This window comes from Calypte anna, chromosome 22, assembly GCF_003957555.1.
Source record: "Calypte anna isolate BGI_N300 chromosome 22, bCalAnn1_v1.p, whole genome shotgun sequence".
In the NCBI taxonomy this organism is placed as follows: domain Eukaryota; kingdom Metazoa; phylum Chordata; class Aves; order Apodiformes; family Trochilidae; genus Calypte; species Calypte anna.
Window position 1 is genome coordinate 3,091,383 of NC_044267.1, and position 25,626 is coordinate 3,117,008.

A 25,626-nucleotide genomic window follows, 5' to 3' on the forward strand; every position below is an offset into this window, starting at 1 on the left:
TGATAAGCAGCTCAAGCTGTGAAAATAGCTTGTTTCAGGGGGAGAAATGTTATTTCCTTGGAGCCCCATCCTTTCAGAAGGGAGATTTTCCTGTACCAGTGTTTTAAGACTCTTCCCTTCCCCAGTGAGCCTGGCAAAAAAACATTGTCATTTCAAGATAAACAGAAGAGTTTGTTCATCCCAAGGGAGGAGATTTAAGGAGGGAAGGGGGCCTGCTTACCCTCCTAATTGTACCTCCTGTTGTGGTAGGTGAGGCTGATGACAGCCAACCCCTAAAAGCTTTCAGCACCTGGGTTTTGCCAGAGGTTTCTGGAGGGCTACAGAGTCCCCTACCCAACCCCCCAGAACACCACAGGTTGCTGAGATGTTCTCTGTCTTCTCTCTAAGTGTCTTGGCTTGTGGGGCAGGTGCTTTGTGCTCTCAAAAAAAAAATCACTGGTTGCTTATATAGATGCTCTGTAACCTCACTGCTGGAGCCCTGAGTTCAGGAGCCTGAAATCCTGAGAATTTTCTAGACCAAAGTCAAGGACAAGGGGGTTTTTCTGTGGTTAAGCACTTCCTTATGAAGGAAGTTTAGCTGCTTGTGTGATGGTAATTGCTCCTGTGGAAAGAGTGATTTAAATGTTGCACATACCTATGGAAATTGTGGTTAATAACTTCTGACTTCAGCTGTTTTATTAAGGAAATAGAAAGGTTGGGGAGAAAGAAAAGCTGAAAAGTGTTGCAGATGAAAAACAAGCACACAAAAACCAAACATGGAAGTTCTCAAACTGAACATAAAGGACACACAGCAGCAATCCCCACAGGATCTCATAAAGGGCAAAACCAACTGTAGCTGCAGTATTTTTAAGTTTCTAAACAATGAGCTATCAAAGTTAAAAGCTGTGTTCTCTTCTTTCTTCCTTTCCAGCAGAAGCCAGGTAAGATCAAGGTAGGTTTTTAAATTAAGACAACCAAGACACTTTTATATTTCACACTTTTATTAATGCAATTTAAATTAGGCTGGAACCTGCCACTTTGGGCTATTCATACAGCTTTGTCATGGCAAAAGAGGTACCTTAAATTCATTTGTGAATGACTAATGCCACATGCTGTGATTATTCAAAACATAGTGCTTCAGTGAAACTTCAAATATATTTTATACACAGTGATTATGAAAATATATTTTATCCATACAATATTTTAACTTCTGCCAGCTACAAAATATGATAAAGAAAAATAATTCATTTATTTCTCTAGCCCTAGGAAATCTTCTACTGCAACATATACATCACTCTCAATGAAAGCAATGAGGTGGGAGAAAGGACTCCAAAATCACCCAGCAATTTTCCCTTGAATCTAGAGGTTTCACCAAAGATATGGTGGTGTCACAGAGCCAGATAAAGAGGCCTGGGAATCTGAAAGAAATAAAATCCCAACTCTGAACCACATGGCTGTGGGATTTTGAGTCCCTAAAGTTCACATCATGTGCCTGAGTCAACCCAACTTGAAAACAAGGGAGAATCCTGCAGTTCTCCCCAAACAAATCATGTACTGGTCCTAACTAATCTTCCTAGATTGATGGCAAAGCAGCATTTTTGTAACAGCTACCAAGACAAGAAGACTTCTTTCAGAGGACAGAAATCTGCACTGCAAGTAAAAGGCAACCCACTGAAGTAGCTGTGGAACTCAGTGTCCTGTTCTGTAAGGTTTAGGATACACTGGTCCTTAACTTCCAGTAATAGCTGTATTTCCTTAGATTAGTTTTAACTTTGGGGTATTTTAAGTAAGCATCTGAGGTAAGAGTTCTTGATGCACCTTTTTTCTTTTTTTTTGGTATAGTTTCTTCATGTGCTTTTTGATTGTGTATAAAATAAAGGTTAGATGAGAACTAGAGTGATACTACAGGGAAACCAGCTTATTACATCAAGTGCATTGCCACTTCAAGATGCTGTGAGGCTTTCTGCACTGCAGAAGTCAAGTAGTTCCCTATTTGCTCACAGGTAAAGCAGCTGAGGAAAGGGCACTCTGCCCTAGGAAAGATGCTTTTACAGCCACTTTGAAGCAGGCCCAATCTGGAACACTAAGATCTGGCTGGGGTAAGGATTTTAATGTCCCTGCTTTCAAGGATTCAGTGTACAAGAGTATTTGCATAGTACATTGAGGGGAAACAGGTGCCATTTATTCATATACTTAAGTAATGACAGGAGGACAGAGCCTGTGCTGTGCCTCCAGGGCTTGGTTCTACTTTGGTGACAGTATTGGTTTTTCCTATGTATATTTAATTCCCCAGAAAGAAGGAAAAATCTACAGGTACTCCAGTTTAGAGTAACTGGGGGATGTGAAAGCCAGAGACTTTTTTTACCAGCTGAGATAGTGCAATTTCATACTAATTTGGCCAGGTTTTAATAAGACATCCAGTTTCTGAACAGGGATATTTTAGTTGTAACTGAATCTGCTGTGGAAGCAGATGCCTTCAGTGGAAGCAGCTTCCACCAGACATCTGAGAAGATGATAAAGCTGTTCTACACCTGCATTCAAACTATTCCAAGGCAATGTATTACCTATGATGCCAGTTAGCTACTGTTTTTCACCCCAGAAAAAAAGAGTACCTGAAAACATCCTGTGGACATTGTCTAAACCACATCTGTCATTTGATACACTGCATGGATGAAGAAACTAACTGTAAATACACCAGTCTAACTGTAAACCTGAACTTCATTGCTACTATACATGAATAACATTATCTATTCATATTGCAGCTACAGATTTAATAAATAGAATTGCATATATTGTGCTTTATAAATTAAAATGCATTCCAAAGTGAGGCAATGCTAAACAATGAATCTATTTAACCCTCCCTCAAAACAGGCCACACCTTCTGGTTCTAGAACCAGCCCCCTTCCTCACTCTGTTCAAAAAGGCAGAAACTCTGCTTCTGCCTCTTAAACAAAAGCTCCTTCCCCCCCACAAGTGATCAAAGAATTTACTTAGGCACTACTGTAAATGTAAGTTGTCTAATAACCAGTACTTCTAATGTAATAAGGAGGAGGTGAAGTCACAAGAAATGTTTTGATTCCTTCCTCTTCAGCATGTTGTCTTCCCTATCTGACACTCTGAGACATGTGCAAAGGTGTCAGCATCTCTTCAAAGATGGCTCCTTTTACATTAGATCCCCTCAAATTAGCTTCTTGCAGGTCACAGCCTGAGAGATCACAATTCTAAGAGGTAAAAGAAAGCTAAATGTTAATTGAATATACCCAGAACTTAGTGCAAAACTTTACCATAACTCCAATTATACAGCAACCACAAATACTTCACCACTTTCAGTGTAAAAGTCTGGTCTATCACTCCAGTAGAGATTTTTAGTTCTTTCTTGTAAGAGAAGTTCCTTTTCACAGTAACAGCTGGAATTATTTTTAAATTGTTAAAGCTGGTTTTAAATTTTAAAGCTCTTGGATTTATACTCTTCATATAAATTTATCTTCCAGGAGTTACTAATGGTTGCTGAACAGAGCTAGGAAGAAGCTGCCTCTTGCAATCTCACCAGACCTTACTCTGACTACTTCTCCAGTTACTTGAGGAAGAAGAGTCATGTACACAGCTAGGAAAATGAGCTTTGTCTTTCTAAGTAATAAAGACATCAGACTATCAAGAGCCACCATCCAGGTAAGGTTCCATCTCTACAAATGATATCAAAATGGGATCAAAACAATAAACAAAAATAAAACCAAACCCAAGCCCAGGGAACTGCCCTGTTCTTCCATGCTGGCATCATGTCCCTGTAAGAGCAAACTCCAGCAGTATTTCCATGCATGACTTGGAGATGATACACAGTTTTTTCCAAGACCTTATGCTCATCTTCCAAACTGAGACTAGAATGAAATGTGACTCCCTTCATCATCCATGTCTAAGACTTACAGAAGTCCAGTGCACTCTGAGTAGCTTGAAACTGGAGATATCCCCAAACTATCCCCAGATTTTTATCAGTTGATACAGAATGAATCATAACTCACTTCCAAATCAGTTCCTGCCAAAGTTGCTCCTCTAAGATTACAGTTTTTTAGTTTTGCATTCTTCAGTGTTGCAACTCTCAGGTTAATTCCTGTCATCTGACTGCCTTCCATGTCAACACCTTTCAGGTTAGCACCTATAACACAAAAAGAAAAGCTTTTTAAAACCAGCCAGAAACACAAGAGCTCCAGACTGATGCTTCCTCAGAGCCATATAAATTGATAGAGGTCAAGACTGTCATGATTACACAGCAGCACTCAGGTCTCTGCTCATGAACACATGGATTGTACAAACCAGAGCTAAACCTTCCACGTGCTGTACTCATTTACAAACAGAGTACATAACAGGCAAAAACTTCTTACCTTCCAGATTAGCTTTAAGGCCTGATGGGTCTTCAAAATTGCACCCTTTTAGAGATGCTCCTTCTGCATTGGAACACAGCATCTTTACCCCTTGAAGGTTTGCACACTGATACAGAGAGAAATGTCAGTGAGATGCTTAAAGGCACAAACATAATCCTGAAAATTATCACACTATGGTTTTCATTTCTGTTTAGGAAGTGAACCCTAAATTCTCCTTCATGAGGAAGGCAGGTAATACTCACCCAATGCCCATTTTTTTTAAATTAAGGTAGCTTCAAAAAGCTTTAAGACATTTAACAAGAACAACTGCAGAAAATAGCAACGAACTACATTTTCAGCATATATCCTTATTCCAATTCCTCTCTTCTTTAAGAAATAAAGGACAACCCAGGCTTTCCAAGCCACACCAACTCTTACATCCAGCACAGATCCAGAGAGGTCAGCTCTTTCAAGATTGGCACAGCAGAGGTTGGCATGTGCCAGGTTGCAGCGGCTCAGGTTTGCCATCTTGAAGTTTATGTATCGAAGATCCAGACGTGACAGATCTGCTCCACTGAAATTCAGACCCTGGAAAGAAAAGAAGAACCCCCCCAAAGAGTTGCAGAAGGTGTAGCTCTGAAGAGAAAACAGTTACATGAATCATGATATGGAGATACCAGCTACATGATTCATGGATATGGAGATATGTATATAAATATACATAAAGATACAGATACACACAAGACCATCTATTCTACTACATAATACTAATGAAATGTAAATGCAAAGCTACCAAGCATTGGCCTTGGTTATGCTACTACATAACAATTTTAAATTTAAATAGAAAAGCTCAACAAATTGCTCCTCCAACCTGAAGGAGAACAGCCCAAGCAGCACCCTTAAATTCCGTGTTAGGGCTCACTGCCACAGCTTGGAATCAAAACTCCATGAAAAAAAAAGAAGGTGGAGGAAGCAGGTGGAGTTGGAATTGCAGGTTACTGCATAATGGTGCAGGATCTTTCCTCACTAGACACCAGGAGCTGAGGACAAAGTCTGCAGTTTCCCACCTGACACCTCAGCTCAGACTTGGTTGGCGTTGCCAGCAGGAACCGGACAAATTCCTTCCGAGATATGGGAGAATGATCCTCAGCTGGCTGGGAGTTCTGTCAAGAGAGGAGTTGAGAAGCTAATGTGGATAGGACTAAATTATGTACTGCCTGAAAGAACAGGACACGTGCATTCATGTGTTAAAGAAAATGAGTTACCTTAATAGCTATTTCTAGGTGTTCAATTAGGGAATCGATACCAAAAAACCTGGCTTCTTCCAGAACACCTACCAAAACAAAGCAGGAGTTGTTACTGAAAGGGGAGGCTTTCAGGAGAAGGCAGCCACATCACCCATGGGTCAGAAAGTCTGGGTGAATCCATCCTTACTATTGGAGAAGCATCAACTTTCCCTGCTTCTTAGACCTTTCATACATTTTAGCCACACTAAGATGCATGGGTCACTTGTTGACTGACAGCCACTTGCATGTTTTGAGTTGTAGCTGGACAGAAGAAAAGTGAACTTGTTTGCAGCTAAAAGGAAAAAATAACTCAGAAAGGATGTGTCTAACACCAGCATTAAGTTAAAGGCATCAAACCCAGTATTACAGCTAGACATTAATCCAGGGGGGAGAATCTGTAACACTCTCAAGCCAAGAAAGGTGCAAAACCTTCATCTTCCTTGAGCCAAGCAGGTGGAGATTCACCAAAGAAAAACCCCAGCCATTTAGATGAGCATACCCAAGTCCCACTGACTTTATCATGCTTACCTGAGGGCAAAGGTCAGCTGCTAAAGAGCAATCACTTGGGAGATGTCCCACAGGTAATACCTACCCAGCAAATTAATGCCATCATTGACAATCAGCTGCCCGTGACGCAAATAGTTGAGAATTGGCTCAAAATACTCTGGGCTGCGGTCAATCAGGAATGCTCCTCTGTGATCCTGCTTATTTCCCCAAGCATCTGTTTCCAAAACATAAATAAATAGTTAAATTTGGTGTATTAATAGAAGAGCACTTGCTTCAAGTTCAGATTAATACCAAAGATTATCAAAGTTGTGTTTCAAAGGGTGTTTCGTAGTGAAAAGGGAGGTAAATAAGGGTGGGGGGGATCATCTTAAAACAAATATATATTTATGCTATAAATTACCAAAACATTTTACCACATTCATAACAATAATAGCTAGGAAAAAAGCAGCATTAAGGTTTTAGTCTGCCCTCCTTTCCTTAAGGCTGTCTCATGCAGTGTTTGCACAAGGATTCTGTTGACAAAACTGAGCAAGTTGCAACAATAATAATAAAATGCAAAGCAAGATGCCCAAAATATTAACTGGGGATGGAAGTTCTACCTTCAGTCTGGGAGAAGACAAGCATTACATGGACAACAGAGAAATGATTACAAAACAGATTATACATTCTGCTTGGATCCTTTAAGATACTTTTGATATTTTAACACCCAAGCAAGAGTCTCAGCTTGATAATGACTTTTGCTTACCTTGCTCATTAAAAAGTAAAGTTTATTTCCATATACTAACCTTTATCTTTAAACATGTGGGCCAACATACTGTCAGGTTCTTTATTAACCAAAGTGCTCCTACAAAACAAAGAGCAGTTTTATTTTTACACTGAATGTTTAATCAGAAGTAAAACTTGCTGGTTGGAGTACATTTTTTTGCCCTTGGTGTGTGACATCCATTATAAGAGCTACAAGACTCTTGTAATTTCATATAGGGTGTCAGCAAAATACATTTCTAACCTGAGATATCATGAAGGTCTTTAAAATGCAAAGCACTTAAGTTACCTGAAATATTCCACGTTTCAAAAATGAATTTGTTGCAAAACTGTGGTATTAAAGATGAAATACAGAGACTGTTGCAGAAGTCAGACCTCTCACTCCATAGCAAATTCATTTTCCAGCTCTTTTCCAAGAGCACCTGAAGTCTCACCAACTGATCAGACACTATCAGCTGCTGTAACTACTTCACTGAAATCAAGTCTTTTGAGGAAAAAAACAACCATCTGCTTTTTTACCTTGTAGTGGTAAAGTATCTGCCTCCAACATTGAGTGTTAACCAATCTGTGTGTGACCCTGTCAGCTCTTCATGAGGTCTCCCATCAGTCTGAGGATCTACACAGATGAGAAAGACACAGAAATTATTAGAAAATCTGGGTATATTTCTGAGTCCTCCCTGTAGTAACTGGAACCTTCTGAAAACACCCCAAAATAAAATTCTAGATTTAAAGTGAAGCAACATAAAACCTCTTCCCATTAAACAAAAGGTTAATTGGAAGAATTACAGACTTACCAATAAATGGTTCCCCTTCACAGACAAACAAAACATCATCATCCCTGAAAGGGGAGGGGGCAGGGGAAGAGGGGAAAAAATAAGATTAATCACAATTTTTTTGTCATTTAAGTGACAGTGGGAATCCCTCTTGAGTATTTTCAGGTAAATGATAATAAGCTAAAACTCCAGTATCTGATTTTTATTTTAATTTTGCAGGTTCCAGTGGACTGTTATATGACTGACTTCACTAGAGACATAAACCAGGTAGGGATCACCTGTTACTCAACCACTTTAGTTTTACAAAAGAGTTGTTTTTCTTCCCACTCTGGGAAGATTCTAAGAAGCCATCCTAGAGCCTGTCTGCTTTTCAATCTGGCTAGAGCAGGGGGATTCTCCTGGTACATAACACTGCACTGCAAGTCAACACAGGAGGATACAAAAGGCATAAAATGCAGCTTGTATCAAGTCCTGATTCACCAGGACAGAAAATGCTTTGAAGTTCAAAAGACAGTTTTGGTTTGGGTTGGTTTTTTTGAGGCATGAAAGCACTTTTGGGCACACTGGCTGGAAATGATCATTGCTGTTTTTTAAAGACTTGAGTTAGGGCAGAGAATTAACAGGTTACCAAGACTCTTAACCCACATCTGTGATTTTTTTATTGGATAAGCCTTACCTAATCAAAGCAATATCATCAATGAGTCCACCTTTGCCATTGTAAACACTGGTGGCTTTTATTCCCAGCTTATTACTGGCCACAGACAGCAAATCTGAGAGAGTCCCATACACAGCCACAACCTGGGGAAAAAGAGAGAGGCAGCTCCAGGGCCTGTGCTTGGATCACTCCTGCCCTTTGGACCTATTACCAGGGCTATCAATCTTCCTACAGGGAGGAAGATACGTAGGGAATGTATTTAAAAAAAAAAAAAAGGAACAAAGAGCCCAACTTGGATGTTGGGAACATGAAATCAGGGTGACCTGGGGTGGAACATGAAATGAAGGTGACCTGGGGGGGAACATGAAATGAAGGTGACCTGGGGATCTCTTCCCAAGACTCCAGGCAGGGAAGTGGCAACTGCAGGGGATGAGTGAGCATTGGCACTACCGGGATATTCTGATTCAGTTCTTTATTTCTGTAAAGAAACAGCCACTGGGGCTGCTCCCAGACTCTCCTGAATCCATGCACTAATCCCATGGTTAAACACCCCCCTCCTTCCCTGCCCTCCCTCCCGAGCTGGGCATGGGAAGGCTCCGCTTTAGGACCTCGCAGAACTCTGCCCCTTCACCCCGGGCATTGCTGAGGCCAGAAACCGAATTTTGGGGACTCTCGGGAGGGGGGAAGGAGCTGAAGCAGGGCTGGGCTGGGCACACACCGGGGGGGACACAGTGACCCCGCCACCACCACCACCCCGACCGCTCACGGCGACACGAAGGGGACTCGGTCACCGAGTTCTCGCCTCACCACCGCTCCCCTCAGCCTCGCAGCACCGGGCCCCGGCACCCGTGGGCAGCGGGGCTCCGGGGCTCCGGCACTCGTGGGCAGCGGGGCTCCTCCGCTCCCTCCCCGCAGCCCCCAGGGGCGGCTTCTCCCTCGCTCCCAACCGGGAGCCCCGTCCGGGAGCCGACACCGCTCTGCCCCTCCGCGGGGGAGGAAGGAAGGAGGAGGAGGAGGAGGAGCTCCTCGGGGGGGGATGTGGAGGAGGGACCCGCATCTCCCCGGGGGCGGCGGGACCCCCCGTGTGTCCCCACGCCCCGGGCCGGCCCTCACCTTCCCGTTGCGGGCGGTGCCATTGACGAACAGCGTCACTCTCCTCATGCTGCGGCGCCCGCCGCTCCTCCGCCACAACCCGGAAGGCGCCCGGCGCTGAGCGACATCAACGCCGACCAATAGCGACCGCGCCGCCCAACCCTCTCGGACCAATCAAAACAGCGCCTCGCCAAAGAGGCGGGGAAAAAAGGCGAGGCCGCACCCGCTGCCGGGAGCCAATCAAAAAAGGAAAAAAGGGCTAAATTAGCATAAGGCGGGGCTTGGGGTAGCGCGGCTTGTGATTGGTGCGGGCGGTCACGTGGGGGCGGTTGGCTTTTCAAACCGGTGTCTTAGCGCGTCACCAACGGCTGTGATCCTTCCGCGGGCACGGAGACAAAGAGTCCCTTGTTTCCCCGAAGCCCGACGGGTCCCCGGGGTGCGGTGGGGGTGGCACGGAGCGGCACCGGCTTTCCCGAGCCACCTTCTTCCTGGGTACCTTTGGCTGCGATCTCTGGCGGCCGGTGGCGGGGAAAGAGTGAGGGGGATAGGGGAGAGCGCGGAGGAATACGCGGTGATGCGGCTCGGTTTGAACGCGGGAGGCGGGACCGGGGCTGCAGCTGAGGGGAGCGCAGGGGCGGGAGAGAGGGCGGAGGTGAGGGGGTGCTGGGGGGGTTCTGGGGAGGTTCTGAGGAGTTGGGGTGAGCCCGGGACAGGGTGGGGGTGCTGGGGGGGAGGTGGGTGCGTGGGTGAAGGGATATAAAGGGCGCGGGAGCGGTGTCTGAGGGCGCGCGTGGGCTGTCAGGGGCGTTGTGTGGAGGGGGCCGCGCTCTGGGGGTGCTGAGGGAATTGGGGTGTCCTGGGGTAGAGAAAGTGTGAGGGAGCCCCTTGGGAATGGCCCCTGTGGGACCCTGGGCCCTCCTTTCCCGGTTGTATCCCGAGGGGGGGGGGGTTGCAGGCAGCTGGTTTGACGGTGGGCTTAAAAAAAATTGTGTTTAACAGCTTGATTCGTGTGGTGCAAATTATGGAAAAGTGCATTTACGTGTGGAGTGAGGCTTCTGACCGACGTTTCCTAACGTAAAATCCCAGGAACTAATTCTGACACTTTAATTTTTCCTATTAGTATCAAACTGCTCATACTTCTTGCAATTTAAGCAAAACGATCAGGGTAAACTCTTCCCTTCCTGAGGGCTGCTTTTGGACCGAGAAATTCTCTCTAATAATGGACCATAAAATGAACTTGAGCCCCTCAGTTCTGCCAGCTCTCCACTAAGTGTTGTGTCAAGACCTTGTTTTTATATTACAGAAAGCTCTTTAAATCTTAAAGAACACGAGGAGCAAGAGATCAAAGGAAGATTTGGGAAATGGGCTGAGAAAGGATGAGAAAGTTTAGAGCTGAAATAGTGCCAGGGATCAGGTGTTCTGGAACGTGTGCTGACCATACTTTATGCTATCATAAGTTTTTAGTTAGATGAAGAGTGAAAGCATAGCCTTGTATTTTCTTACTTGTGAACCACTCTGTTGATGTTTTTGATGTTTCTCCCCAGTGCTGCCTGTGATGTCCTTTCTCTGTGGCTTTCTGGAGAGAAGGCTTTCCCTTTCCACCACAATGTTAAACCCCTTGTTCCAGGACAAAACTGGGTTTGGTGGTAATTTAAGAAAGATAGGAAATTCTTTCTCTTTCCAGCTACCCAATAAAATGTATTTTTCTTTTTGATAGGTATTTGTAAGCACATGAAAACAAAAGCTGACTGATTTTTTTTTCATAAAATAAATGACTTAACAATGCACAGAAGATCTAAGAATCTAAATGCTTCCCTGGAAGTCAAAGAAAATGAGAGTAGATGCACTGAAGAGAAAAAAGAGGCCTTTTTCCCTGACCTCTCAAGAAACCAGAAGATTTGCAAAGCAACTAAAGACAAAAAGGCATCCAAGAAGGAGAATTTAAGTGATGGGAACCTGGTGCATTTGCAGAGCACCTGGAAGCACAGCAAAGAGAAGGAATTGTACCCCAGCAAGGAGGATGTTGTGAGCTCTCAGGTTACTGAGTGCTTTTTTGGTGCCCTAAAAGGGGATGGGGCTGCTGAACCTGCATTGCCTTTGAACAGTCAGGAAAATTGCTCCAGAAGTAAACCTGTTTCTTTGAGTGAATGCTACTTGACACCTCAGAGGGACAAAGCAGAAGAAAAATCTGGTTGTGCAGCATCGGAGAAACAGAGGAAAAAACCTGTTGATTTTGCAACTGTAACAATTGCTGAGTTTGGGATTACTCCAGAAAGTTTTACTAACAGACCTATAGGTAAGGCTGGAGTTAATAATGACTGTTGTAGTCCAACCTCTTATCAGAAGCCTCAGCTTTGATAAGGTTCATGTTGTCTGCCTGAGTCTGAATATGCCCAAGGACAGGGCTGTGATAAAATAGTCCTTTAATTCCCTATTTCACTTCTTTTCTGTCCAGTTGATTGGATGGTGTCACTGAGTTTCACAAGGGAGTAATAAAACAAATTCTGCAAGAATTGGCAGACAGTTTCTTTCACTTTTACATCTGGTAATTAAGACAGCTCCTCACTTCTTATCTAGTTTAATGAAATGTTAACTTGCATTTAGGAATTTAATTTACTTCTGTTCAGAAGTGCTTCTTGAGCTAAGCAGCTAGCTTTGAATGTTTTCATAAATGGCATATATCACTCCTAAGAAGAAAAAAAAAAGCATTTTAATGCTTTGGGTATTCTTAGGAATTTTTTTTTCCATTTTTCTCTCTTTTTCTCCTGTTCCCATTTCAGGGAAGTCTCCAACTTCATTAAAATACAGACGAAGATCATCAATTGGGGTCCAGGGCTCACCAGAACACAGCACCCTCATTCAGTACCTTGCCCAGCAGAGAAGCAACAGACAAAAAGAAGCTTTTACATGGGTGAGAATACTTTTAAAATATCTAATAGGTCAGTTTATTTTTCCCCAGAAATCAACATATGCTGGCAGAAAGAGAAGGCAGGTCTCAGGAAGAAGGCAGTAGGAGTAAATGTGGCCTTTGTTTTGTTGCCCTCCCTTGGACTTCAGATTTGCTGGAGGTTTTATTTGTGTATTGTTTGTGTCTAGCTTGCTCCTATTTTTTAGCTTTTGTTTTACACAACCTTTACTTCCCTGCATTTGCATGGTTTATTTTTGATCCAAAGTGCAGTAAATAGCATAAGTGACTTGTTTTCCAGTCAGACTAAAGGCTGTTGGAAAGCACATTCTGGATGTGGGCTGGAGGGATGGATATGTGATGTTTCTTGATAGAATTCCTTTTTTACATGTTTTTACCATACAAGTAAAAATGCAGCCAGATTAAATACAAGATTTGCTTCTTCTCTCAGTGTTTTTTTGCCAAACTACAAAGAAATAAAACCCATATAATCCTGTGGGTGGAAAAAAAGTCTCATGAGGTTAATTTTCTTTTAGCAGCTTAGTCCTTTTAGACATGAAACTCTCAGGTCATTAAAGGACAAGATAGATGCCTTTCAGACATCTTTTGCATCAGTAGAAGAAGGGGAAGAGACTGACTTTGGCTTCTCTGGCCTCCCACAAGTGGATGATTCTTCCCAGGAAGCAGCCTCTTGTAAGTTGATGATATTTCTGGTTTTATCTTAAAAATCAGGGTTTCCATTAGACCAAAAAGTACAAAACTCCAGACACTTAATATATCAAGCAAAGAAATCTTCCCTTTGAAGGATTGGTGCAGCTTTTTGTTTGAAATGCTTTGTTTGTTTAAACCTATCCTGGATAGTTGCTTCTCAGAGTAACCCCTGAAGAATAAAGAAGAGCAATATTTCTCATGAGTGATTTCATGGTGATACTTTCTGGTTTTCTGCCCTTTATTTTCCTTTTCACTCAGCATTAGTGTTTTCACATTTTTAACTGCTTTGATCTTAGAAACAAATGTTTGTTTTTTTATTATGTTGGGTATTCTTGATGCACAGGCTCTTATCAAGATGTGTACATTTATAATTAATGTTCTTAATACTGAAGTCTTCTCAATTTTATTTAAATCTTTAATTGTCCCATCTCTCTGCTTGCTCTAAAGATTTCAGTTCTGACATCACAGAAGGTGTTAGAAGTAATGCTATATCAGATCTAAGCAGAGACAAAGTTAATTTGGTGGAAGAGCAGAGCCTGGAAATGCCTGCTGGAAGCACAGCATCTGTCACAGCACCCATCACACCCCCACGAAGAGGAAATAATTCCTTAAATAAATGTACACCCAATGGCTCCCATCTGCGACCTGTATTAAAGAAAACTCCAAGGAAGCAACCAATGGATAGCAAGGAGGTTGGTTACCTGACTTGTGGGGAGGTACTAACACTAAGCATGAAGTGTTCAAGCTTTATTGAGCTACAGGAAGGTGAATCTTAGTTAAATGTGCTTTTAGGTGAACTGAAATGCCTTGGAAATCATTTACTGCTGTCAGTTTGAAGCTTTCATGTCATGAGACGATTGCATGCATGGTGTTAAATGTTGCTCTTTTAGAAAATGAGGTTTTTTTAAACAGACTATTGCAGGCAGAAGTAATTTTCACTTCTGAGCAAGGACAGGATTTTAATTAAATGGTGTTAAGTAGATGATTGTGTCACTTAAATTTATTAGGAATGCTCAAGTGGTGCAGTGGGCAGAGGAGGAGGGGAATCTCCTGCTGTCTCCAGCTGTGCAGAGACCTCTGAAGCACTGCATACAGGTCAGATTCCCCTTTTGGTTTTTAAATAAGCATTTTGTGGGATCACGAGCTTTGGCTGTTGGTCAGTTTGAAGAATGATCTGCATTAACCACCACTAAATACCTCCTGTGGCATCATACTGCATCAAGTGGGAAATAAGGTTGCCCAGGAACATCATGTCTCATTGACAAAAATGTCCTAATCCCACACCAAAGCTTCAGGAAGGCTCTCATGCCAGAAAAGGATGGCCTGTTTCATTTCTAGTCTCCCATTCCCTAGTTTTTCCTAGTGAAATAAAGCTATAGTGACAGTTCTGGGTGAATCCCCAGGACAGGTCAAGGTTTTGCTGTCTGGAGGGGAAGCATCTGATCTTTAAAAGAATCTTAAAACCCCTAAAAAGACCCTGAAGAGTCTCTGCTCTATTAAAGTGCTGTTTTAAATTCACTATTTGATTTTATGTCTATTTTATTACAATAGAGAATACTGAAAGACACAGCTCTGAAATGCCAAAGAAGAAGAGAGTGACTTTTGGGGAAGTTCTGAGCCCAGAAATATTTGATGAAAATTTGCCTGCAAACACTCCCCTGTGCAGAGGAGCAGCACCACTCCCAGGGTCACACAGCAGCAGCACTTCTGCAAGGTCCATTCTCACTGAAGAACCATTATCCCAGCCAAACTTTGACTGCAATGATGTAAGTTTTAAGTTTTTTGTTCATGTGTTGGGTTTTGCTTGGTTTTTTTTAAATCCTCCTTTCTGTGACTCTTCAGTTTTTGTGAGTTGTTTTTCCTCAGTCTGCTTGGCTTGGAAAAAAAATGGCTAAAATATTAAAATACAGCCTGCTTGAGCCTTTAGGGTGACATTGAGAACTTTTGCTTTTCTTTATGAAATCTAAATAGCATCTTGGCCTGTAGAGCTATGTTTAAAGTTGAGTACTGGTGGTTTTGCCTTTGCTTACCCATATACATTTCATACTGTATTTGGCCTTTTTTTTTTTTGCCATAAATAGTAAAGAAGCTGCTGTATTCTTTAAGAAAAAAAGTAAAATCCTCCTGACTGTTCCAAGCACTAATGGACCAAGTGTTTTTCAATATATATCTGGTACATTGCCTAAAAAATTAATTTTTTCTGCTTAAAGGAATGTGTTGAGCCTCTTCAAGAGTTGATGGAGGGTCCTGTTGCTGCAGAAGCCACCTCACCAGCTGAAAATGCAGAAGGTAACCACAACTGTTTTTGTTATTAGAGAATCCATCTTTCTGTATCTAAAACTCAAGAGATGACACAGGGTTTGTTTTGGTTTGTTCTTTACAGGTGCTGTATTTTGGTTATGTTCAAACTGAAATGCTCTTGCTTTTTTCCAAAGGTCTTTGTAGTACCTGCAGTGTTTTGTTGGGGTTAACTGGTTGTTATTTGACCCTGTATTTTCCTGTGAGATTGGCTGTTTAATTAGACTTACTACTTGAAGTAAATTTGGCTTACTAGCTTGATTCTGACACTGTGATTTTGATGTTTTTAAAGTAGCAAGCAAGACAATGACAAAATAATTTCATGTGTGTATCTTTGAGAGCTGTGTAACAGCTCCTCATCTTGTTACCAAATCCTCACAGGGGTTTTCCTGTTTTGTAAAGCAACCTTTTAAGGGTCATTAATCAAGACTAAGATGATTAAACACACTGTGCAGAATGTTAGAAAGGATGTGGGTAATTTCCTCACAATGTGGTTGTGTTCTTTTCTTCATATGTAGCAGCAGAAACTGACAAATCTGATGTGATTAAAACTCGTTCTTCTACTAAAAGAAAGGTAAGTTTCCTCAGTGATGATGTCTGGTTTGGGTTTGTTTTAACTTCTTCAGGCAGAATTCTTCTCTCTTTTACCTCCTGCTGCTTGTGAGAGTTTTCACAGCCTCAGGTAGGAGGATTATATGTAGCCAAGTATATGGAAATATCTCATGGTGGTCCAGGTGATTATCTTAAGGAAATGTCATTTCATTGTGTTGTGTGAGGAGACAAGCTCTGTAAATCTCAATTTCCAGCTGTCTCTACCTCTAATGACCTCATACAGGAGATTATGGAGACTAATTACAATGTGATTGCATTCAGTGTTGGACTAGGATGTATTTAAAAAAAAAAAAGCAGATGTATACTTGCCCACATGGATGTGCACCCCAACAACTTCAAATTCATGTTCCTCAGCAGGACAGCACTGGAGCAGAGGGGGCTGCTCCTGATTTTCCCATCTCAAAAGCCACAAATACAAGGAATGCTGAAGATACTAAGAATCAAAAAAAGGGCAACTCTCAAAGACAAAAGAACACAGCCACATCTGCTGGCAAAAAAACAAAGGTAAGTGACAGCCCACTGCAGGTGGGGAATATTGCTTTGATCTCTCTATCCAAGTGTCTCTTTTCTGGTGGTTTTTATATGATTATTCTTATCTTTGTAGTAAAGATATTGTAAAGGGTGTTAACTTTTCCTGTTGCTGCCAATGTTCTCTTCATCATGTCTATTTTTTTGCTGCACTCACTGCCACACTTCTCTTATTCCTTATTAAGGCTGAGTTGTAAAAGTGTGAGACTTGTAAAAGATTTTAGCTTTCACCTGTTGGAAGGGAAGGCACAAAATCCTTTTCAAACTAAGCATGGATGAAGAATCTTTAGTTTTGAGCTGAAGGACTAATTTCTTTGACACCTAGATTTGGTTAAACCAAGCAAAAAACAGATCTTGTGTTTGAGAAGCAATTCTTTGCTTTGAGAATGAGTGGAACCTTCATTTTAGAGGAAGAAATTGTGATCCATCAAAATCCAGTAATAAGTTGTTGTTTATCTGTTGGAAAATACTGAACAGGCTCATTATGATTACCCTGTGCTCTGTTCTGCTTTTGCAATCTTTTCAGAAAACTAAAAATACAAACTATGGGAAGAGAAGGAAGAAAAAAGTAAAAAAATCTTTATATGGGGAAAGAGAGATGGCTTCTAAGAAACCTCTCCTCAGCCCTATCCCTGAAATTCCAGAGGTTTTCTCTTCTGCTTCATCTCCAAATTCACCTGAAGCAAATGTATTTTTTTCAGGTAATGTGGGTTTTAGTATTTTGCATTGCTCTGTCACTTCTAATTTTTTTTTCTCAACAGTTAAAAGAAAAATTAATAGTTTATGTTAAGTTCTATGCATGGGTGAAGAGCTCAGTATACATTTTTTACTTTAAATTGCTTCTGTTATAGTAGGGTCCAGAGGACCTTGCATAGATCAATAATCTCCAACTGGATAAACTTAATTCTTGTAAAGCTGAGAAAAGTAAAAGCTGCTTTGTTCTTTGACTGCATGCTGCTGTTTTCATAGTCTTTTACAACTGGTAAGTTGGGCATGAATAAGTAAGTTATGGGCAGTAGCTTTCTGGTTTTTGGTTCTTTTTTACATTACTTTCCTGGAATGGTTGTTCAGAAGGTTGTTTGTATGTAAGTCAAATATTATAAAGCTTTTGTTTTAATACTGAGAAAAGATTTTGTATATTTGCAGTCAGGTAACTCCATGCTTATTCTAATTCAGAGGGCATATTTTTAGGTAATACCAAATCTGGGAATGCTGACAGGGATGTTCTGCAGAAGGCAGTGACTGAAAGGAGAGGACAAACCAGCTTTGCAGTTCCTATGGATTCAACCTCTGAGGACCTGAACACTGGAGAAGCCAACAGCTCCGGTGATGGAGCAGTCCAGGTGTCTGGGGATCTGCAGACTGTTTCTGACATGGATCATAAGGTAACTGACAGCTTAAGGGAACTGTCAGGAAATAAGTCAGCATTCTGCTAGTTTTTTGTGGATCACCTTTTGCCTGTATTTAAAACATTATTTCTTTTTCTTTTTTTTTCAGTTTTCAAACATTGTGCCAGGTTTTTTACAACAAGAGACTGCAAATGTAAAAGAAGCAGAAGAAAGTGGTTCCTTAACAGAAAATGAGAAATTCCAAGCAAATCTCCTATTGGAGCAGCTACCTGGGCTTGAATTTCTGGACCAAGACATTAATGTACATGAGGGTGCCCAAATAACTCAGCCCCCACAAGAAGATTCTCTAAAAGTTGGTTCAGCAAGAAGAAGAAGAAGAAGAAGAAGAAGTAGCTCCACCTATTTTGCTCCTGTTGAAAAGTTTGAGATAGCTGGAAATAATTCTCCAGTTCCTTCTTTTAATATAGAAGAAATCTTATCCAGTTCCCAGCTCAGAAATGACTCCTTAGAGTCTTTTAGAAGACAGAGTGGTAACAGTGGTGCAAAAAGAGTGAGGCGTAGCATGAGATTCCATAAAGAAGGAGCAGCTGAAGGACTTGCATGGATTCAAGTACCAGATGAGATGCAGAAGGACCCTCCCCTCCCAGCTTCTGCTAGGAAAACCCGGAGGACAATAAGCACATCCATCCTGTCAGGAGCTGAGAACATTCACCCCAGAGAACAAAACCTTGCCCAGTGTTCAGCACCAGGGAAGAAGAACAAAGACTCTGCTCCTCTCACTGATGGGCCTTGCAGAAGATGGAGGAGGAGGAGCATCTGTGTATCCACACCTCAAGAAACAGGAGCTTGGTCACAGAAAAGGAGCTTAACAAATTCTGTCTGTAGGAAGAGCAGAGGTAACCAAAAACACTATGAAGAAGTAGAAATACCTCTTGAAAATAGCTCTTAACATTTAGCAAGGTTTTATCTGTGATTTCCTAAGGTCAGTATTAGATTGTTACTTTCTCAAGTGTGGTTTCCTTCCCTCTTCCACTTACATCTTTTTTTACTTTAGTGCTGTCTGTAAAGCAATAGCAATTAAACACTGCTAATATTATAAATAAACTCAGCAAATGACCAACTTTCTCTGCAGCACCAACTTCAGTCACTTCAAAGAAGGCAAAGATTAATTTATGTCAGCTGGAAGGATTACACTAAGGGTTAGTGAATTTTTATGCATTCATTTGTTGTTGCAGTCTGGGATTTTCTTGTGTTAAATGTCCACAGGAGCAGTGGCAGTGGGGCAGTTTTCCTGCAGAAATATCAAACATGGAACCACCCCTGGAACACAGTCATGCACAGAGATAACCAAAACAAGTAACAACAACCATCACAGAGACCTCCAAACTCTGGTGAGTCAAACTCACCACAGAAAGGAGCAGAATCATTTTGCATATTGAACACATTCATCAGAGAGCCCCCAAACTCCCCAGTTAAATTCCCAACTCAACACATTCCTACAGAAATTGGTTTTAACAGCATAGAAAAGCAACATGGCTGGGAGATGAGACCATACAAAGCAACATGCATGGATCAGTAAATTCAAAAGGGCAGTATATAACAAGTCTTTCAACACTCCATATTGAAACTCATTTTTCTTTCTTCAATTTCCAGCTTTCCAGTATTTTCAATTAAAAGAAAAATTTAAATTCAGGTGCCAATTGTTCTGTCATGGCTTAGCAGTGAAGTTTATGGTCCACCCAAAGGATAGAATTACTCTGTGTTCTCCCCCCACCACAGAGAGAAGATAAAAGGGGGGAATAAAGACAGGAGACTTTAAGTTGGAAACTGAAAACAATTGGATACAGGTTTACTAACACAGGGGAAAGGTAAGAACAGAAGGGATAAAGTAAATACACATATAGAGAGGGCAAACTTTGTACATGCCTAAGGGAGCAATACTATTCCATATTTTGCTGATAGAGCTCTTGCCTTTTTTAAAAAAAATAAGAGGCTTCAGGCTTAAGATTCTCTTATTCTGAAGTTTACTAGAAGTAAAGTGTGTTTGTAATAGTTAAACATTGAAACTGTAACTTGTGAAAGGACTGGTGCTGTGTGATCCTGGATTGTGGGCAGGCATTGCTCCTCTGCTCAGTGGAGTATTTGTAGGCAATTTTTCATCAAAATATCTGGGCTCAGAACTTCTCCAAAAGTAACTCTCTTCTTCTTTGGTTTTTCAGTGCTGTGTCTTTCAGTACTTTTATTGTAAGATAATAAAACAGTGAATTTAAAGCAGCACTTTAATAGAGCAGAGACTTCAAAAACCAGGGTAGATTTAATGAAGGAGTGACAGCAATTAAAAACATATAATAAATAGGTAAACATGGAAGTTACCCTCCTCAGCTGGTGATTGCTTCCCAGCCACAGAAAAATCCCAGCCTGGGCTGGGCACCAGTTGGGGATCTCAGGGACAGAAGGTGACCTTGTCTGCTCTCTGGTGAGGGGCTGCAGCCAGGCCCCAGCCCAGCATCACACCAGGAGCCATTTGGTCTTGAGCACGCTGGGAAGCAATGCTCTGGCTGCTGAGTTTGGGTCTCCTGTCCCATCCTCTCCTCCCCCAGGCTCAGCTGCTCCCTATTGTCCTTTGTCATATCCCTGGTGCTGTCCCAGACAGGTTTTTCTGTCAAAGCAGGACAATAAAATAAAGCTGTTTTTCATTTCTGGACATACCCAGGGTTTGGGGTATGTATACTAAATACAGTGCATATTATTCAGTAATTGAGCTGTCATCTTACTGGTTCCATTTTCCTAGTTTGAACAGAGTAATAAAAAGTGATGGCTGTAGGTGGTCTGCTTAAACATTTGCTGTTGCTTTCATTTTTCATACTGTTCTGTTTCAGCCCGAGTGAAATGCCTGTGCCAGCTTGAAGGAAATAGCTTTCTGTTGAAAATGATCACTTCTGTGACCCTGTTTTTAACATTATTGATGTGGAATAAAACACTTAATGTACTTGGCTGCTTTTAGAATGCTTAAAAGCAAACAGACCAGTTTCATTTTTAGGCATATTTTACTTTTCTCTACAGACATCATCAGTTTTTCCCAAGACAGCTCCTAAGGCAACTTAAAAGAAACTTCACTACTTAAATGCTATTCATCTTATGCTGCTTTAAAAACATTACTGAAGTTATCAAAACAGTTTCCTTTATGTTTTATTTTGGGGTTTGCTTTTGTGTCTCAATTCATAGATTTGTAAACAGTTCCTTTCACTGCTTCTTGTCGTGGAGTTTGTTGGCTTACCAGGAGAGGGCAGTCTGACACGAGTTTTTATGGTTGTAACTGAATTTAAAAATAATGTCATTACTTACAAAACCCTTGAAGTGATACTAATGAAGGTTAGAATCTAAAGCTCCTTGAGATTAAAACTTAATAATAGCTGCTACTTCTAGCATTCAAAAAAATCAAAACAGCAACTGAACTACACCCTGAAACTAATCTGGGAAAGTGAAACAGTAATGCACTGTGTTCAAACATGACTTTCTTTATAGAAATCAGACTGCACTCTTCAACACAGCAGAGCACTCCAGTTACAGCTGAGCTGTTGGGCTTTACTTACCAGGTTTTAGGTATCAAATCTTGCTGTGAGAGAAACCTTTGGAGACTGGGGTGTCAGGTACTACATACCAGACTCAAATAGTCAGGTCCAGCAGAGGAAGAGGCAATAAACCAGTGGGTATGATACCAGAGGGCTTCAACTAACTCTGCCTTGAAGGTGCTGGTGGTGAGGGATCAGTCACAGCACCAACAGGAGATTTTGTCCCTTGAGGTTTCTTGAGTGCTAAGTGCACATCAGATGTGAAGTGTAAGTAAAGTCCAAGAGAAGAGCAAGGGTAGGAAAACAAAGCCTGGCGTTTCCTCATGGCTCTGCTGAGCTGAAAAGGGTTGTTGGGATGCTGGAGATGATAGAGATGTTTGGATAGATGATGGATAGAGATGTTTGATGGCCATTTGGGTGGTTTGCATGTGGAACCTACAGAGAAATAGAGGTTTCAGTTAACAGGACTTGGGACAACTCTTCAGTTATGCAGAAGGTGTTAAGGGAGGAAGGTGTAATCATCTCTTCTCTGTATCTGTATCAAACTGGGCAAGAAATACATGTTTAAATTTGAGACAAATGTCCCTGTTAAACATTAAGGAAAAGTTCCTGCAGCAGAGATAGTTGAGCACAGGAATACATTGCTCAGGAAGTTGTGGAATCTCCATCACTGCAGGCTTTTAAGAGCAGATTAAACAAATATCTGTCAGGAATGACATACGATCCTTCCTAGGGGTGAGGGTAGGGCCTGGATGGCCTCTTGAGGTCTCTCCTGGCTGTATTTTCTGATTGCTTGAGATTAGGGTTGCAAGAGGTGATTTGGGACTTGCCTAATAGCTAATACCTGAGATAGAATCTGTCATGGAATGGGGAGCCAGAGAATTGCTGACACTGGGGGCTGTTTAGCATGGGCAGGAACTGGGGAATTTGGGAGAGAGCTCTTCATGCAAGGCTAGCAAAATGCTCTTTGTACTTTCAACATTCAGATCTCATGTGACTCACTGCTCTTCCTCAGAAAAGCATCCCTATGGACTCCTGAAACAGTGTCACCTACAAATTGGTGTCCACGCTGTTACACAGGGATTGTGAACAGCAGAGTGAACAATGCTGCTCCATTTTCAGATTTGCTTTTTAAAAATTGAGTTCCCATTAACCTTTGAACGACCAGACACTTCACAATCCCTGCTTAGGCAACAGAAGAACTGACTGAAGTGGTCTCTGTGTGAGGTTGTAGGAATTAAAATTAAGTTATATGGTGTTTGAGTGCTGACTCTGGAGTCTGCACACAAGGTATTTTGGGTGTGTGGTTCTAGTTTTCAGCTCTTACTTGCACACAAGATATTTTGGGTTTGTTGTTCTAGTTTTCAGCTCTTGCAGCAGTATCTGGAATGAATTGCAGTGCTGTTCTTTCACATCAGAGGCAATTTAATACAATCTGCCAGTTCATTAGCAACAAAGTCACTGGACAGAGGAGTGCACAAAGTCAGCCCTGTAAAAGGGAGTTGTATTTTAGTTTGATGGGTGAGGCATCACTGTGCTTTATGTCAGACTGGGGAGTCAGCTGGTCCAGTTTCCTGCTGGGAAGCCCAACCCTTGTGGCCTTCAACTCCTGTTTGGACTTTTTTTGTGTGTGCAATACTGAGCTCCACCTCAATCTGTATTATAGTGCCATCTAAATGACTCTGGTGTTGGCCAGGCTCTCACCTCTCATTTACTCTCCCACTCTTCTATCAGAAGGCTTTTTCTTTCTTGAGAGGGTTGTTATAAAGATTACTTAATGTTTAAGAGTACTCCACTGATGTTAAGTGCTGTATTGTATAGACTTTAAAGTGGCTTCAAGTATGGTAATAGCTATCTGTAAGTGTATATTGCTGAATAATTGCATTTAGCAGATTGCCATGTAATTATCATGCTTTGACTGACAGAGAGAAGTGGTGGGTCCTAGAAAGACTGATTATTTTGCCACTATGTAATTATGATGTCGTTAATAAGTAAGAGTAATTACATATTACTTTTACTCAGGCTGTCCTGTGAAATGCAGTCTTGATACGTTTTCAGATAGCTGAATATCTGACAAGCAACAGTCAGGAGCATTTCACAGCTGGAATCCTCTTTCCTTAGAGTTGCTTATTGTTAGTGAGCCATGCAAAGAACAATAACACTTACACTTGAATTCTTTTGAATCTTTTAAAGGGACAGTGTTAGTGTTTTCCAGGAATTACTTTAGGCCAATATTTTGCCATAATTAAGATGCTCAGAAGTTACAGAAGTGGCTGTGATATGTCCAAGTTTTTTCTCACATACGAGAGAGCAGAAGCAAAGTAGTTGTCTCAACCTGATACTCAAAGTGGGGGAACCAGAATAGTATATGGCTTTTTTTTTCCACTTTAAAATGATAAATTATAAAGAAAGCATCTTCAGCTTATTTTTCTCTACTTGCTTCTGAGTAATTGTGCAACAGAAGAGGATTCTGAAAGCCCAAGTCTTGCATATAATGTTCACTATTGTCAGTTCCTGTAGACTGGTTCTTTAGAAATGCACTAAAATGTTTGTCCTCTACTCTTCCTCCTCCTCAGTCTGAATCCTCCAGCACTCTTATAGCTCACTTACACCTGGAAAGACTTTAGTGATGAACTGATCTATGCACAAGGAAGCAAACAGAAAAGCATTGTTAGAACTGTGCTTAAGGAAATGAAGAGAGAGGGGGAAAAAAGCCATTGAAGGATGCCAAGTATAGCTTAAGCACACAGGAACAGGAGTGGGCAGTGAAAGAAATTTCATTTTCAAGCTGCTAACAGGTAGGAAAGCAATGGAAATACATTAAAAACAAACTGTAAAGTGTAGTGGGGTATTCCTTCAAATTGCACATTTTTAAAATCAGGAGGTGCACAGGGCAAATCAAAATGTTTTAACTCGAAACAAGGTAAGGCTAATTTCACTGAGTCCCCGTGGACCAGATGAAGTTGTGCCTGTGACTTATAGACAAGAAGGCTAATGTATTAGTTTTGTAATTAAGTCCTGTAAATTGTGCATAACAGAGCAATTAACTACTTTAACCAAGCTTTGGAGGGGGGAGGAAGAAAAACCTGTGTGAGCTGGGAATGAGGGCATGGAACATATTCCCTAACTCAAACCTGAAAAACCTGGTGTTAGTCTTGGGTTATTTCCAGTGACCCCTTGACTCCCATCTTCCTGCCCCCTGCACGGATTTGGAACTGGTCAGCCATTTTTGTTTTTGGAAGGGAGAGGAGACAGATATAATGAATGGCTTTTATTGTGCAATATTTCAAAACCTTTTTGACTGCATTCGGATGGGATGGAAAATGTTCTACCCTGTGCTGCAGCCAAAATAAACAAAAGATATTCCCTAAACCTGGATGTGTGTTTCACTCAAACTGGCAGTAGTTAGAGCTCTACTCTTAAACAAGAATTTAGTTTGACAATTTTTAGGCCTTGTTCAGCTGAATGTAACAGCCAAAGAAAATACTTGGAAAAAAAAATTAAATAATACACACATATTTACAGCTTGCAGGTGGCATTAATTTTTGTGGTTCATAGTATTTAGTTTTAAGAATCCCTGTTAGTTGGGTTATATTGTAGATGTTAAAAAAATATCCTTAATTGTCTTTTTTTTAAATTAGGGTTTTTTTTATGAGAATAGTCATTCTGCAGGAAAATACATTTTATGTAGCTCCCTGATGGGTGATAAATAGTTGTGATTCAAGGCTTTAAAAGTTTAGGGTCTACCAAGAAACTGAAAATTCTACAAACACAAAACCCAGCAAACTAGCAGTAAAACCTCTTGACAGAAGCCTGCTCTGGACTGCCTTCCAACTCCACTAAAGTTGAGTTTAAATACCCTCTTTATGGTGCAGGGCTTACTGCTGGTTTTTAGCATTGCCAATCAGTTCAGTGAAGACCTTGAACTGTCTGACCAAGATAATTCTTGTTGTGCAGCATATTTTATAATCTGGACAACCATATTTATGAATAAGAATAATTTTAAATTTAGTCACCTATGCCCAGAAGCCTCCAAGTATTGCAAAAAGGAAGGACTGAAAAATACATTTTCAAAACAGACAGCATGCCTGGCCAGCCCCCAACCTTCAACTCTTTTATTCCTTAGGACCCCACCCTCCAAGCAAAAATCCCTTGAAGAAAAAATACTCAAAGCTCTTAATGCTTTTAAGTAGATAAAGAAGTTTAATTTTTGAATAATTATGACTGAATAATGAAAGATTA

At 41.2% G+C, this 25,626-nt stretch overlaps 2 protein-coding genes across 2 annotated transcripts; one reads left to right on the forward strand and one right to left on the reverse strand.

Moving 5' to 3' along the window:
• Positions 1–1,805: 1,805 nt before the first annotated feature.
• Positions 1,806–9,557, reverse strand: KCTD9 (potassium channel tetramerization domain containing 9). The gene is made up of 12 exons (XM_030464126.1): positions 9,431–9,557; positions 8,339–8,460; positions 7,684–7,727; positions 7,409–7,505; positions 6,913–6,971; positions 6,213–6,341; positions 5,600–5,667; positions 5,402–5,497; positions 4,773–4,922; positions 4,356–4,461; positions 3,996–4,129; positions 1,806–3,200 (listed from the first exon to the last, which is right to left on the reverse strand). The coding sequence occupies exons 1-12, from the start codon at positions 9,476–9,478 to the stop codon at positions 3,084–3,086; spliced, it is 1,170 nt and encodes a 389-aa protein (XP_030319986.1). The 5' UTR covers positions 9,479–9,557; the 3' UTR covers positions 1,806–3,083.
• A 1,581-nt stretch (positions 9,558–11,138) lies between these two features.
• On the forward strand, positions 11,139–18,837 carry CDCA2 (cell division cycle associated 2). The gene is made up of 12 exons (XM_030463935.1): positions 11,139–11,705; positions 12,190–12,320; positions 12,851–13,007; positions 13,473–13,717; positions 14,033–14,120; positions 14,577–14,791; positions 15,236–15,314; positions 15,842–15,897; positions 16,290–16,439; positions 16,990–17,164; positions 17,655–17,848; positions 17,961–18,837. The coding sequence occupies exons 1-12, from the start codon at positions 11,192–11,194 to the stop codon at positions 18,759–18,761; spliced, it is 2,805 nt and encodes a 934-aa protein (XP_030319795.1). The 5' UTR covers positions 11,139–11,191; the 3' UTR covers positions 18,762–18,837.
• The last annotated feature ends 6,789 nt before the right edge of the window (positions 18,838–25,626 follow it).

Bases quoted from the DNA above. Each gene is read 5' to 3' on its own strand.
- KCTD9 (XM_030464126.1), bottom strand. From the start codon at position 9,478: ATGAGGAGAGTGACGCTGTTCGTCAATGGCACCGCCCGCAACGGGAAG. The intron at 7,728-8,338 runs GTAAGGCTTATC...CTCCCCTTTCAG, and splicing joins GATGATATTGCTTTGATTAG to GGATGATGATGTTTTGTTTG. The intron at 5,498-5,599 runs GTAACTCATTTT...CTCTCTTGACAG, and splicing joins ACCTAGAAATAGCTATTAAG to AACTCCCAGCCAGCTGAGGA.
- CDCA2 (XM_030463935.1), top strand. From the start codon at position 11,192: ATGCACAGAAGATCTAAGAATCTAAATGCTTCCCTGGAAGTCAAAGAA. The intron at 11,706-12,189 runs GTAAGGCTGGAG...TTCCCATTTCAG, and splicing joins TTTTACTAACAGACCTATAG to GGAAGTCTCCAACTTCATTA. The intron at 14,121-14,576 runs GTCAGATTCCCC...TTATTACAATAG, and splicing joins CTCTGAAGCACTGCATACAG to AGAATACTGAAAGACACAGC.